Genomic DNA, 13,536 nt, shown 5'->3' on the forward strand with positions numbered 1-13,536 from the left:
GTTTTCCTTCTTGAACCGTGCATGCGAACAGATTTTTGTATCTTCGTATCTGGTTGTCACTCAACATCATGTGCCCACCAGCCTGTGCTTTCATAGGCGGACCTAAATGGGACGGGAGGCATTTCCGGCTCGTGTGTTAGCCATCTTTGTTAAGGGCGGAAGAGCTGATTTAGGGATCATGCACCAATTCCTGCCTTTGGGTACAATTAGCCTAAACCTGGAGTTCCGCTTTTTCATTAAGAAAAACGAGAGAGACACCTGTGAGACCTTGAAGGCCATGCCTCTGTTGTTGCACATGCTTTTGTGGGAATCAGGGGCAACTGGTCAAGAAGGTTTTGCTCCTGGCATAACAAACAAGTCATGATCTCCTTAAGTACATTTAATACCTAAAAATTACAAACATGTCCGATATCTTTTTATGAGCTAGGATCGCTTGGGGATAGCATTTTACTGACTGGACAGAGACATCCTTTTTCTAGAATGCTGTCCCAGCTATGCAAATCTGCTAAGTGGCAGCTGAGTTGTAATCTGTCTTGGTGCTAGAAGAGAACATTTTTATTTTCTGACGTCTGTTAGATTTTGATTCCTGATTTGGGGGTTTATGTGGTCAGCCTGTTGCATGGGTTGTTTTTATTTTTTTTAAAAACAACTCATTAAAAATTAGTTTGCTCATTGTTTTAGAAACCATCCTGAGAGTTTTTAACTGAAATGAAAGGGAGGAGGGTGTCAAACGTGAATATGAATAAGCAATTAGGAATCGGCCCTACTGTTAGGCAGCGACTTCTGGGGAGCAGAGAGCAGATAGAGACGCGTGCCTGCCTGCCCGGGAGCCCCTCAACTCGTTTCCTGCCCTAAAGTGAACTGGAGAACTTGGCAGCTCGGATTTCAAACACAGCTGCCTCGGCCTAAATCTAATCCCCATTTAATCCCCTGCTAGATAGTGTTAACGAGCGCGCCATCTCGTGGTCTGAACGGACTCGTCTCCATCACCGAGATTCAGATTTGAGCCATCAGCGCCCTTTTCCGGGTTTAATTTATGTTCAAGCTGCGAACACACTGTGTCCCGAAACCACATTACTGTATTTCTCCCCCAAAAGAATCTTGAGGACTGTAGTTTTTTTAAGGGTGTTGGGAATTATAGCTCTGGGGATAGTCAAAGCTGCAGCTGCCTGGTTTCATTTTTATTTACTGTATTGCATTTATATGTCCCAAAGAAGCCTGCTTCTTAGGAGAAAAGCAATGACAAACCTAGACAGCATCTTAAAAAGCAGAGACATCACCTTGCCAACAAAGGTCCGTATAGTTAAAGCTATGGTTTTCCCAGTAGTGATGTATGGAAGTGAGAGCTGGACCATAAAGAAGACTGATCGCCAAAGAATTGATGCTTTTGAATTATGGTGCTGGAGGAGACTCTTGAGAGTCCCATGGACTGCAAGAAGACCAAACCTATCCATTCTTAAGGAAATCAGCCCTGAGTGCTCACTGGAAGGACAGATCCTGAAGCTGAGGCTCCAAGACTTTGGCAAGCTCATGAGAAGAGAAGACTCCCTGGAAAAGACCCTGATGTTGGGAAAGATGGAGGGCACAAGGAGAAGGGGACGACAAAGGACGAGATGGTTGGACAGTATTCTCGAAGCTACCAGCACGGGTTTGACCAAGCTGGGGGAGGCAGTGGAAGACAGGAGTGCCTGGCGTGCTCTGGTCCATGGGGTCATGAAGAGTCGGACACGACTAAACAACAACAACAATCTCATTCCTCAAGTCTTTATAGAGTGCAAGCCAGAAGGACATGCGCCACCGATTCCAAGGAGCTGACAAGTGCCCACAATGGTTGTCCCCTCCCCACTCAATCCTCACAACAGCCCTGCGAGGTAGGTTGAGGCGGAGAGGCAGTGCCTGGAAGAGCTACCTAGCCACCCTCGAGGTCCCCACGCGCGATCGCGCGCTCTCGTGGGCAGGGAGGGAGCTTCCCGCGGCGGCGGCGGCGGCGGCAGCAGGCAGGCAGGCAGCCTTCCTCCTCCTCCTCCTTTGGGGCCGCCCCTCTCCGCGGCCAGGCGGCCAGTGGGGAGGCGGCTCGGCCGGCGGGGTCCGCTCGGCCCGGTTCCATTGGCCGCTGGCTCCGCGGCGCCGTGCGCTCTGCTGCGCGCTTTGGAGAGGAGGCACGGCCTGCGCTGGCCCGCCAGCCCGGGACTCTTCCTCGATCCCCGTCCTTCCTGCTCCTGCCCTTGGCGCCCCGGGGCAGCCGGCCATGGGATCGCCGGCCGAGGAGCCTCCGCTGCCGGCGCCGGACCTTTACCGCGACACGTGGGTGCGCTACCTGGGTGAGTGGCTGCAGGGCGATCGCCGCGCCGCGCGCCTCCTCGCCAGTCCCAGCCTCCGTTAAGGGCGGGAAATTTACTCTCGAGGAAGCCCGCAGGCAGGGGAAGAGCGCTTTCCCCGCTGGGACTGCGTTCAACAAGAAGTTGGCGGACGGGACAGGGGGGTGGAAATCGGGCGGCGGAGACTGATCGGAGTAAAAGGCAAGGAACGCCGTTCTCAGGATTGGGCAGCGAAGGTTGCCAACTGCTTTTCTGCCAGGGCTCCTGTGTCTTCAAGCTCTCGCGCCTTCTTAGGCACAGGAGTTCCATCGAGGAAAGAAGTTGGCAACTCTCGTCCCAATTTACCGCCATTAAGCACCGTTGGTGCTATACCTTTCGGTGAAATAATGTTAATAATAGATGTTTAGTTTTCAGGGCACAATCATACATGGGCAGTGATGGTGTGTTTTTAGGTAAAGAACTGAGCGCCTGGGAGATCTGCGTTCAAATTCCCCATTGAGCCATGAAGCCCACTGGGTGACCTTGAGGATCTGTCAAATACCTCTTAATCCAACCTACCTCACATAGCTGTTGTGCGGATTAAATGAGGAGGCATAGAAGCAAGTCTGTCACTTTGAACTTCTTGGAGAGAAAAAAGGGGGATAGAAATGCAATAAAATGGCATACTGTCACCTCCCTGAAGGTACTTCCAGCAGGGCAGTTGTGTACTGCAGTGGTACCTCAGGTTACATACACTTCAGGTTACATACGCTTCAGGTTACAGACTCCGCTAACCCAGAAATAGTGCTTCAGGTTAAGAACTTTGCTTCAGGATGGGAACAGAAATCGTGCTCCAGCGGCGCAGCAGTAGCAGGAGGCCCCAGGAGCTAAAGTGGTGCTTCAGGTTAAGAACAGTTTCAGGTTAAGAACGGACCTCTGGAACGAATTAAGTACTTAACCCGAGTTACCACTGTAAGTCCTTTTTAATTCAGTAGGTCTTACTCCCAAGGAAGTGGCATTAGGACTTTAGTTTGGAGCAACAACAACAACAAAACCCAGCAAGCAGTCTTGTGGCATCTTTTTTGAAGACGTTTATTATGGCGTTAGCTTAGGGTCCACACTCAAGTCTGCAAGAGCTTCTGCAAGCCTTAAGCCTCCTGGCTGAAGACAATACTGCTGATGAGAATACTGTACACCCTTCTTTTTCAACACAAAAGATACAGGGGACAATTGTTCTCATAGATACCAGGCACGAGATAGTGGGCATCTCCAAGACTATGATTGGCAGGTGAGGAGGCCTTGTCTGGCTGGCATATACGCATGGTAGGGTCTTTTGAGTGGCAGTTTTCTGTCTGATGAATGCCCTCCCTGGTTAGGCACACCTGTCCCTCTCATTATTGACTTCCGAGAGGAATTTGGAAACATCCTAGTTTAGATCCAGGCATTTGATGGCGACCCTGAAATCACTGCTTGAGAGAATATTTCAAACTCTTTTTATATGTTGGTTTTTATTGATGCATTTTCACCAGGAGGAAGGATGTGATATGAATTGAATAAATAAATAAATAAATAAATAAATAAATAAATAAATAAATAAATAAATGTGTTGTGTAGTCCAAGGATGATATATATATATATATATATATATATATATATATATATATATATAACAGGGAAAATAAATTCCCCACATAAGCGTTTGGGTACAAATGTCATGATCTGAAGTCCAAATGATGCATTACATGCAGCCGAGTATAACTTTCCAGATATACTCCTTATAGCTATATATATCTATTGTACATCTGCTATATATTTTGATGTTGTTTCTCATGGAAATGCAAACAAAATTCACTTTCTCCTTCCTTCCTACTTGCTGTCTGCAGTGGGCAACTGGGCGCTGCAAAGGGGAAGAGGCTTCTTACGTAACTTTCTTGACAGCTTCCCTATTAAAATCTGTCACTCTCCTTTCAAGTTGTTTTTCCTCTTGTTGAGGACAGCCATTTTAAATAGAAAACAACAACAACAAACGACAACAACATAGGGAAAGAATTAAGGATCCCCTTGATTTTCTGTGTTGTCCTGTATCATTGCTACATAAATGACGTTATCTTCAAAGGAAAAGTATTTTTATTTATTTCGTGCATTTATATCCCCCCCTTTTTCCCCCTCCAAGGAGCTTAAGGTGAGATATATGGTTCACTCTCTCCCCATTTTCATCCTCACAGCAGTCTTGCGAGGTAGGTTAGCTTGAGAGATTGTGACTGGTCCAAACTCATCTTCAAGGCCAAGTGGAGATTTGAACCCTGGTCTTCCAGGTCCTGGTCTGGCACTCTAACCGCTACACATACTGACTCTTTTTTTAAAGAAAGAAGGAAAGATTTGCAGCAGCTCCTGCTGGTTTGTTGTTGGGGGAACACGGCTTCTGTGATTATATTTTGGTGTCCTTGTCTTTAAAGATGACTGCGGGACAAAACTTTGCACAACCAAATGTCATGTGTGTAACTCTTGACCTTGTGGCCAGAACAACTAGTTTGCATGCCAAAAGCCCTTGCTTAAATCTCCCCAAGTTCGGCTGGGGAAACTGCTGCCAGTCAGTGTAGACATTACAGTGGTACCTTGATTCTCAAACTTAATCCGTTCCGGAAGTCTGTTCCAAAACCAAAGCGTTCCAAAACCAAGGTGCGCTTTCCCATAGAAAGTAATGCAAAATGGATTAATCTGTTCCAGACTTTTAAAAAAAGAACCCCTAAAACAGCAATTTAACAATGAATTTTACTATCTAACGAGACCATCGATCCATAAAATGAAAGCAATAAACAATGTACTGCAGTCACACAACCAATCAATCAGTAGCTGAACTGGGTTCCACAGAGCCACAAAAACGAAACAAAAAAAGAGCTGCAAAAATATAAACGCTAAATAAATAGCAAAAACAGACAGACCTCAGCGTAACACTCAAAACAGAAGTGTGGCACTCAAATCTGAAGCATAACACTCAAAACGGAGCACGTTCGTCTTCCGAAAAAAGTTTGCAAACCATAACACTTACTTCTGGGTTTGCAGTGTTTGGGTTCCAAGTTGTTTGAGTATCAAGGTGTTTGAGAACCAAGGTACCACTGTGCTGAGCTAGATGGACCTGTGTTCTGACTCTATGCAAGGCAGTTTCCTGTGTTGACAGTCTTGGACAGCTATTGAAGACACAGCTCAAAAATGGCAGGAACATGGGGTGAAAAACTGGGCAGGGTGGTGGTGATGTGGCAGCTTCAAGGACGAAATGTCAGCTTCCGTTCAGTGATATTTGAGAAGCAGGATCCCTCATGCAAAGTGTCGTTTGCCGGGAAGTTTCTGCCGCGTTGGGTGGCAGGCAGCTCCTAAGGTGACTTTCTCTGGACCTTGGAAAGGACTTTGCTAGGGCATCAGGAGGAGGAGACGGTGGAGACTGTATACTCTGAAGTGTGTCAAACAGCACAAAATGGCTGTATTGCTGTCCCTCTTTGCAGCGCAGCGAAATTTAATCCTGTAGGAACAGCTGCCAGCAGTCAGGCACGCGGGAGCGAAACGGACGGTGGAGGTTATCGCCAGCAAAGAAAACTAAAGCAGTTGTTCTGCTGTTGTCTTTCTGGTGGTCTTTCCAAGGTCAAACGCCCCCCCTTTATTTTACTTTCACAACAACCATGCGTGGCGGGTTAGACTGAAGGAAATATTGGATAAATAATAATGTTATTGTTGTTTAGTCGTGTCCGACTCTTCGTGACCCCATGGACCAGAGCACGCCAGGCACTCCTGTTTTCCACGGCCTCCCGCAGTTTGGCCAAACTCATGCGGTAGCTTCGAGAACACTATCCAACCATCTCGTCCTCTGTCGTCCCCTTCTCCTTGTGCCCTCCATCTTTCCCAACATCAGGGTCTTTTCCAGGGAGTCTTCTCTTCTCATGAGGTGGCCAAAGTATTGGAGCCTCAGCTTCAGGATCTGTCCTTCCAGTGAGCACTCAGGGCTGATTTCCTTAAGAATGGATGGGTTTGATCTTCTTGCAGTTAAATAATAACAATATAATAATAATTTATTATTTATACCCCGCCCATCTGGCTGAGTTTCCCCAGCCAATCAAGTTTTTAAAATAATACAGCATTAAATATTTAAAAACTTCCCTAAACAGGGCTGCCTTCAGATGTCTTTTAAAGATAAGATAGCTGCTTATTTCCTTCACATCTGAAGCGAGGGCGTTCCACAGGGCGGGCGCCTCTGCCTGGATAAAATTTGGAGGATACTTTTTTTGCATGACCTTGTTGAGTTCCTTAGAAGGAAGAAGTGTGGTGTAGTGGTTAGAGTGTTGGACTAGGACTTGCAATACAAGGGTTCAGATCCCCACCATGAAGCTCACAGTCACCAACTCTCAGCCAAGCCTACCTCACAGGGGTGTTCTGTGGGTAAAATAGGGAGAAGGAGAAGTGTGTTGAGTTCCTTTGGAGAAAAGATGGGATATAAATCAATACTTAATGTAATATATGAACTGGATGGGTTGGCTTCATCCCATCCAACAGTTTTTAGGATACGTTCATCATATACTAGGCTTGGTGTTGGTTGGTCCCCAAACCGTAACCCAGTTCACTGCAATCCACTGAAGCTTAAACTAAAAAGAAGTGCTTAAATTCTCCTCCTATACACTTTCCGTGAACAGTACGCAGTTAAGATGTTTGTGCGCATTCTGTAACCTCACATACCTCAGGCAATGATGGGGATGTTTTCCACATTGAGGCACAAGCCACTCCCCTCCCTTTCCATATTAATAAAAGATGCTGTGGCATAGACTTAGTGGCGCTAAATGGATCTCATTCTTCATATTTCAGTTCTATTGACAGGTGAATTAAAAATAGGGCTTTGGCAGGATGTTAGGCGACTCTCTGCTTGAAATTGAAAGTATGGACTTTTACAGCTGCAATCAGATGAGTTGAGAACAAAAGAGAGAGATCTCTCCAGAGTAACACCAGTCAACAGAGCCATAAGGCACAAAGGAGATCAGGAATAATCAATATGGACATAATATTCGATAAAGAAATAAAGGAACAATTGATGAAAATTAAAACCTAACACAGGAAGGAAAAAGGAGAACTTCACTTGCTAATTTACAAATTACTAAATGTGTTTTAATAATTATAATAGCGGGTGGCACTGTGGGTTAAACCACAGAGCCTAGGGCTTGCCGATCAGAAGGTCGGCGGTTCGAATCCCCACGACGGGGTGAGCTCCCGTTGCTCAGTCCCAGGTCCTGCCAACCTAGCAGTTCGAAAGCACGTCAAAGTGCAAGTAGATAAATAGGTACCGCTCCAGCGGGAAGGTAAATGGCGTTTCCGTGCACTGCTCTGGTTCGCCAGAAGCGGCTTAGTCGTGCTGGCCACATGACCCGGAAGCTGTACACAGGCTCCCTCGGCCAATAAAGCGAGATGAGCGCCGCAACCCCAGAGTCGGTCACGACTGGACCTAAAGGTCAGGGGTCCCTTTACCTTTACCTTTAAATGTAAATGTAAAAATCATTGTAGTCATGGTATAAGGGGTTTCATAAAGAGTGAATTGTATTTGTTTTGAGCAGTAGTCTGGAGGCAGAATTAGAGGAAATCAGACCTTGAAGTACAGCACGTGGGAGCAGGGCCGTAGCTAGGGGGTGGTGCGGTGGCCCCCCCATGGGTGCAGGTGGGGGGAGGGGTCTTTCAAAATTGGCTTAAAAAAATCTCCATAAATATGTCTATAAATAAGAATATTTATAAGAAGAAAGTTTTAAATAGAATGTGAATTGAATGGGGGAGGGGTTTTGGAGGAGAGGCAGAAAGAAGAGCTAATTTGTCAGTGGTTAGGGGGTGCAATCAGGACAGTTCTGCCAGGGGTGTGAGATCACCTAGCTACGGCTCTGCGTGGGAGGCCACATAAATTTTATAACTGGCTATGTAATTGATTTGTATCTGAATTGGTATTGCTATTTGGTATTGATATAATATTGTGTATATTGGACTTTTGTAATTAAAAAAATAATAAAAATTATTCAACAACAAAAAATAGGGTTTTCTGGGCTGCCATACATCTGGGTTTTCCCGGACCTTTTAGCCACTTTTCCAAAATTCTGCCCGGAAGGCAATTTTCAGCGGTTGAATCCCAGCTATGTCCAGAAAATTCCTGATGCATGGCATCCCTAATTAAAATGACAAAGCAGAGACAAGGCGAGAGAAGCAGGGAGTTTCTCTCCCCCCGCCCCCGTGGCTGTGGACACATTAATTCTTGAAAGTAATGACAGCTGTTGGACTCTTCCTGTCTGTCGGGAGGAGCTTGAGGCTGTGGGAGGGGCTTTGGCGCCCCTGCTGACCTTTGACCTTTGTTACAGGTTACGCCAACGAGGTCGGGGAGTCTTTCCGGGCCATTGTGCCCGTCTCGTTGGTCTGGGCCAGCTACGGAGTAGCAACTGCCTACGTGGCGGCCGACGCAATCGACAAGGGCAAGAAGGCGGCTGCTGTGAGTACAGAGTAGGGGACGAAAGCATTTCTCAAGTCAAGGGCCATGTTCCCTTCTGGGGGCCGCATGCTGGTAGTGGAGCAAAGATTTTACCTTTGTATATGAAGCTATTTCATGCACACACATTCCTCTCTGTCCTCCATCAGGGAAGCAAGATGTATTGTCAGAATTCAAGGATTCATTCTAGCCAGGAAAAAAATGTTTAGATTGCAAAGCTAGGCTAATGTTGTCCAGGGAGGGTTTTGAGGGCCAGATAGGGTTGAATGTTGGAATATGTGCAGTTTGCAGACCTAACATATAAAATAAGAGAACATTCATTTAAAGAAGATTGGAAAATGTTTATTGAATATATGGAGCAGATTTGTGTTTATTTTAAAATATGGGCAGCATTCAGATATATTCAACAGTGTAAATAAGTTTAGATGGCTGTAATATTAGAATACTGAATGGTTTAGTTTATATAAAATATGCAGGGATCTGTGTTATGCAAAATGAACCATGGAAGGAGAAGGGAAGTCATTGATATTTTAAGGTTGTTTAAATGAATATTCCAAAATGTAAAACAGAAAATGTAATTAAAGTTACAGATTTCAGATAGGGTCGAATGTTGCCCCCGGGCCCGAGGTAAACACAGTTATGCTTTTAGTGTTTCAAATGTTTTGCTGATAATTTAGTTCTTTTACTCTTTTTGCAAACTGCTTTGAGGTTTTCTTTTTAAACAGTCGAGAGGTGTATGGACTTTATGAAACAATAAATAAACAAAAACGATTCATATAATTTATATACCTCCTTTCATTTCAAGAAGCAGCAGTTAACAAGCACATGGATAAATTAGGTTTCAGGTGTTTTGTTTTTAAATTACTTGTTTGGAAAAAGGGCAGGATGGGAAACCCGAAAGGGATGAAGGTCAGTTTCTTTTTCGGTTTTAAACGTTTTAAGTCCGCACCCCTTTCGTCCTTCCTCCGATTGACAGGCGAAGGCCGTGGATAAAGGAAGGAGCAAGCATGCTGCAGTGGCAGTCATGGACACATTTATATGGCAGGCTCTGGCTTCTGTGGCCATTCCTGGCTTCACCATTAACCGCATCTGCGCAGGGTCACTCTACCTCATGGCCAGCATGACGCACTGGCCTCTCTCGGTCAGGAAGTGGGCCACCACCGCCGTGGGACTCTCGGCCATTCCTTTCATCATCAAACCCATCGACAGGTACGGGCAACTTCCACTCTTTGAGCACAGCCAAGGATGAGCTGTATCAACCTTGAAGAAGCCCTGCTAGGTGCTGTGTACTTCAACCCTCATCAACCCCAGCCACCAGGGCCATTTTGGACTACAAATCCCATCAGCCCCAGCCACCGGGGCCATTTTGGACTACAAATCCCATCAGTCCTAGCCACCGGGGCCATTTTGGACTACAAATCCCATCAGCCCCAGCCACCGGGGCCATTTTGGACTACAAATCCCATCAGTCCTAGCCACTGGGGACCATTTTGGTCCACAAATCCCATCAGTCCCAGCCACTGGGGGCCATTTTGGTCTACAAATCCCATCAGCCCCAGCCACTGGGGGCCATTTTGGACTACAAATCCCATCAGCCCCAGCCACTGGGGGCCATTTTGGTCTACAAATCCCATCAGCCCCAGCCACTGGGGGCCATTTTGGTCTACAAATCCCATCAGCCCCAGCCACTGGGGGCCATTTTGGTCTACAAATCCCATCAGCCCCAGCCACTGGGGGCCATTTTGGTCTACAAATCCCATCAGCCCCAGCCACTGGGGGCCATTTTGGACTACAAATCCCATCAGCCTCAGCCACCAGGGCCATTTTGGACTACAAATCCCATCAGTCCTAGCCACTGGGAACCATTTTGGTCCACAAATCCCATCAGTCCCAGCCACTGGGGGCCATTTTGTTCTATAAATCCCATCAGCCCCAGCCACTGGGGGCCATTTTGGTCTACAAATCCCATCAGCCCCAGCCACTGGGGGACGTTTTGGACTACAAATCCCATCAGCCCCAGCCACTGGGGGCCATTTTGGACTACAAATCCCATTAGCCCCAGCCACCGGGGCCATTTTGGACTACAAATCCCATCAGCCCCATCCAGCAGATACTAGGGTTGATGGGAGTACAGGCCTGCCAGCTGGGGTTGAATGGAGTTGTAGCCCTAAACACCTGACTGGGAAAGGTTACTATTTGAAGTGGTGACCTAGAAAGGGCAACTTGCCTTGCAACAGTAGTGATTAAGACGGCCTCACATTTTAAACCTCACATTCATACCATATATTTAAAGCACTACGATGCCTCGTTAAACAGTCATGGTTTACCCCATAGAATCCTGGGAAATGTAGTGTATGCTGAGAATTGTGAGGAGGCCCCAGTTTCCCTCACGTTCAGTTTGTAAGTTTACTGTTCTAGCCAAAGGCCATGACAAACTTGTATTAACAAAATAATACAGAACACATGTCCATAATATAAAAAAGACTCACAGAGCTACAATGAGACGATGGACTGTTTAAAGTGGCTTCCTAGTGCCATAAATGTGTGGTGTGAACATGGCCAAAGTACTCTGACATAAACATGGCTGAACAGCCGCCTTTTCAAACTAACATTCCTTAGGGGAACAGAGCAATTGTGTCAGAAATGGGTCTTTATTTAATCTCACACTGGGATACTTATTTTCAGAATAGGGTATCTCACACCCCTGACCCCACTTTTCTCATTTAAATTGTGTCTCGGCGTTCTCTTGGGTAAAACGATGTGAATAAATTCAATCCCTGGGCAAGAATTCAGTCTGTCTAAAAATAAACATTACGCCCAGAGAGAGTCAGCGACATTGTGTTCTCTTTGATTGATCGATGCAGAATGTCATGCCCTAAGGTCCTATTCTCACTGGTTTTTTAAAGTAAGTGGCACCCCCTACTGTCAGACACAAGGAAACACATCTTCACTGAGAGACGGATTCTGTTGTTACTTCCCAAAGTAGCCACCCGTCGCTTCTTTGCCGAATCTGTTTGCCTCCCTTAGATTTCTGTTTCATTCCTGCTCAGCTTCTAATCCTTATTCAGATGTGCATTCTCCTCACATGATAGTCACATTGGGAGAAGCAGGGAGGGTGCTTTCGTTTTGGGGTTTGGTGCAGATATTTCTACAAGAGCATCAAAAAACAACACATATGCCCCCAAACCCCTGGAGGAATTTCTTGCCTCCATGGAAATGCCAGGCAAATACAAATAAAGTGGTACATTGGTTTTCTAACATACCCATATTTTTCTGTGTATAAGACTAGGTTTTTTCCCTTAAAAAATAATGTCAAAAATTAGGGTGCGTCTTATACTCTGGGCCATCTCTCCCCCCCATTTTCTTAATTCTGAGCCCCAAAGAGGCTCCCAGCCTCTTGAGCGAGATGAGCGTGCAACCCTAGAGTCGGACACAACTGGCCTGTATGGGCAGGGGTACCTTTACCTTTTATAGACGGAAAAATATGGTAATCCGTTCCGGAAGACAAAACATTCAAAAACCGAAAACTCAAAACGGAAGCCTCAGTACGGAAAACTTAAAACAGAAAACTCAATACGGAAGCTGTGTTTCATGTTTGACTTCTGAGGCACGTTTGAAAACCAAGGCACTTACTTCCCAGTTTACGGCGTTCAAAAACCGAAACGCTCGACAACGGAGATGTTAGAAAACTGAGGTATCGCTGTAGGTTTTTTTGTCGATCGCACTATTGCTTTACCTCTCTCTCTCTCTCTCTCTCTCTCTCTCTCTCTTCCTCTGGTGCAGGTCAGTGGATTTCTTGATGGACTCCAGTCTCCGCAAACTCTACAAGACAGAAGAGTAAGAGGAAGTCCTCCTTCCCCTGGTCTACCAGAGCCTCCGATAGCAAAACCAGGCTATTATCCACCCTCAAAGCCACTACCTCTTTCTCTCTGGTCTCCATTGTTATCTAGACTTCTAAAATATTGAAATCCAGCTTAGTGGGACCTGTGCTGAACCAGTGCAGCTTGGTACTGTGGATCCAACGAGGATGGAACTTCTGGGCAGCTCAGGATGTGTCCTAAAAGCCTGTGTAGAGACTGGTCCATTTCCCATGCCAACAGAACTTGCATGTGGCCTTATAGAAATCCTTTCACATCCTTGTTCAGGTCAATGCCACCCCAGATAGGGGGGGGGCACTGCCGGGATGTACTTAAGGCACAACCTCTTACTTTTTTAGGGTTCCTGGCAGCTGTTTCCCAGCAGCAATGTGGACTAGCCTGCTGACAGTTTATTTAGCACTCCCAGCTATGGGAGTGGTTAATTGCACTAACTGTTAACAACTTAAGTAGAGCCAGTTCTAAATGGCTCCCGTTACTGCTGCTCAGCTGAAAAGAGTTATTTGTAGTTCCTTCGATCTGGCTTAATGATAGTGACACTGTACACACTATGTGTTTAAAGAATGACACCCCTCAAAAAATTCTGGGTTTATAGTTCTGGGGTAAACTACAGGAGATGGAATGGATTCCAAGGTTCATCCAGGTCCAGCCACCTGCAATGCAGGAATCTCAAAGTATGCTTCCAATGCACGGTGTGTACCCAAGCCAGTGAGAATTTTGGCATATAAATAAATGAAACAACTTTCCGTATCCGATTTCCTTTCTGGGTGGCTGGCGCAGTTGCACCATTTATGAGCCCCTTCGGCATTTACATGGCAGTGCTAGAGCTCCAAGGCACTTCAGACTATCAGATGCCCTGTACAGCAAG

At 46.1% G+C, this 13,536-nt stretch overlaps 1 protein-coding gene across 2 annotated transcripts; it reads left to right on the plus strand.

The window, feature by feature from the left end:
• Window positions 1-1,780: 1,780 nt before the first annotated feature.
• On the plus strand, window positions 1,781-13,418 carry MTFP1 (mitochondrial fission process 1). Of its 2 annotated transcripts, XM_081892531.1 has the most exons (4): window positions 1,781-2,321; window positions 8,669-8,796; window positions 9,770-10,002; window positions 12,577-13,418. In XM_081892531.1, exons 1-4 carry the CDS (start codon window positions 1,790-1,792, stop codon window positions 12,632-12,634), a joined length of 951 nt encoding a protein of 316 aa, XP_081748657.1. In that variant the 5' UTR covers window positions 1,781-1,789; the 3' UTR covers window positions 12,635-13,418. The 2 variants fall into 2 exon arrangements, with proteins under 2 accessions (XP_081748657.1, XP_081748658.1); XM_081892532.1 differs by lacking the exon at window positions 9,770-10,002.
• Window positions 13,419-13,536: the final 118 nt, after the last annotated feature.

This window comes from Podarcis melisellensis (genome assembly GCF_964234715.1).
Source record: "Podarcis melisellensis genome assembly, chromosome: 16".
NCBI classification, from domain to species: Eukaryota; Metazoa; Chordata; class Lepidosauria; order Squamata; family Lacertidae; genus Podarcis; species Podarcis melisellensis.

What these genes read in the sequence shown, in the direction of transcription:
- MTFP1 (XM_081892531.1), top strand. Translation starts at nt 1,790, where the DNA reads ATGCGCCACCGATTCCAAGGAGCTGACAAGTGCCCACAATGGTTGTCC. An exon ending in CACGTGGGTGCGCTACCTGG is followed by an intron (nt 2,322 to 8,668) that starts GTGAGTGGCTGC and finishes CCTTTGTTACAG; the next exon opens with GTTACGCCAACGAGGTCGGG. An exon ending in ATCATCAAACCCATCGACAG is followed by an intron (nt 10,003 to 12,576) that starts GTACGGGCAACT and finishes CCTCTGGTGCAG; the next exon opens with GTCAGTGGATTTCTTGATGG.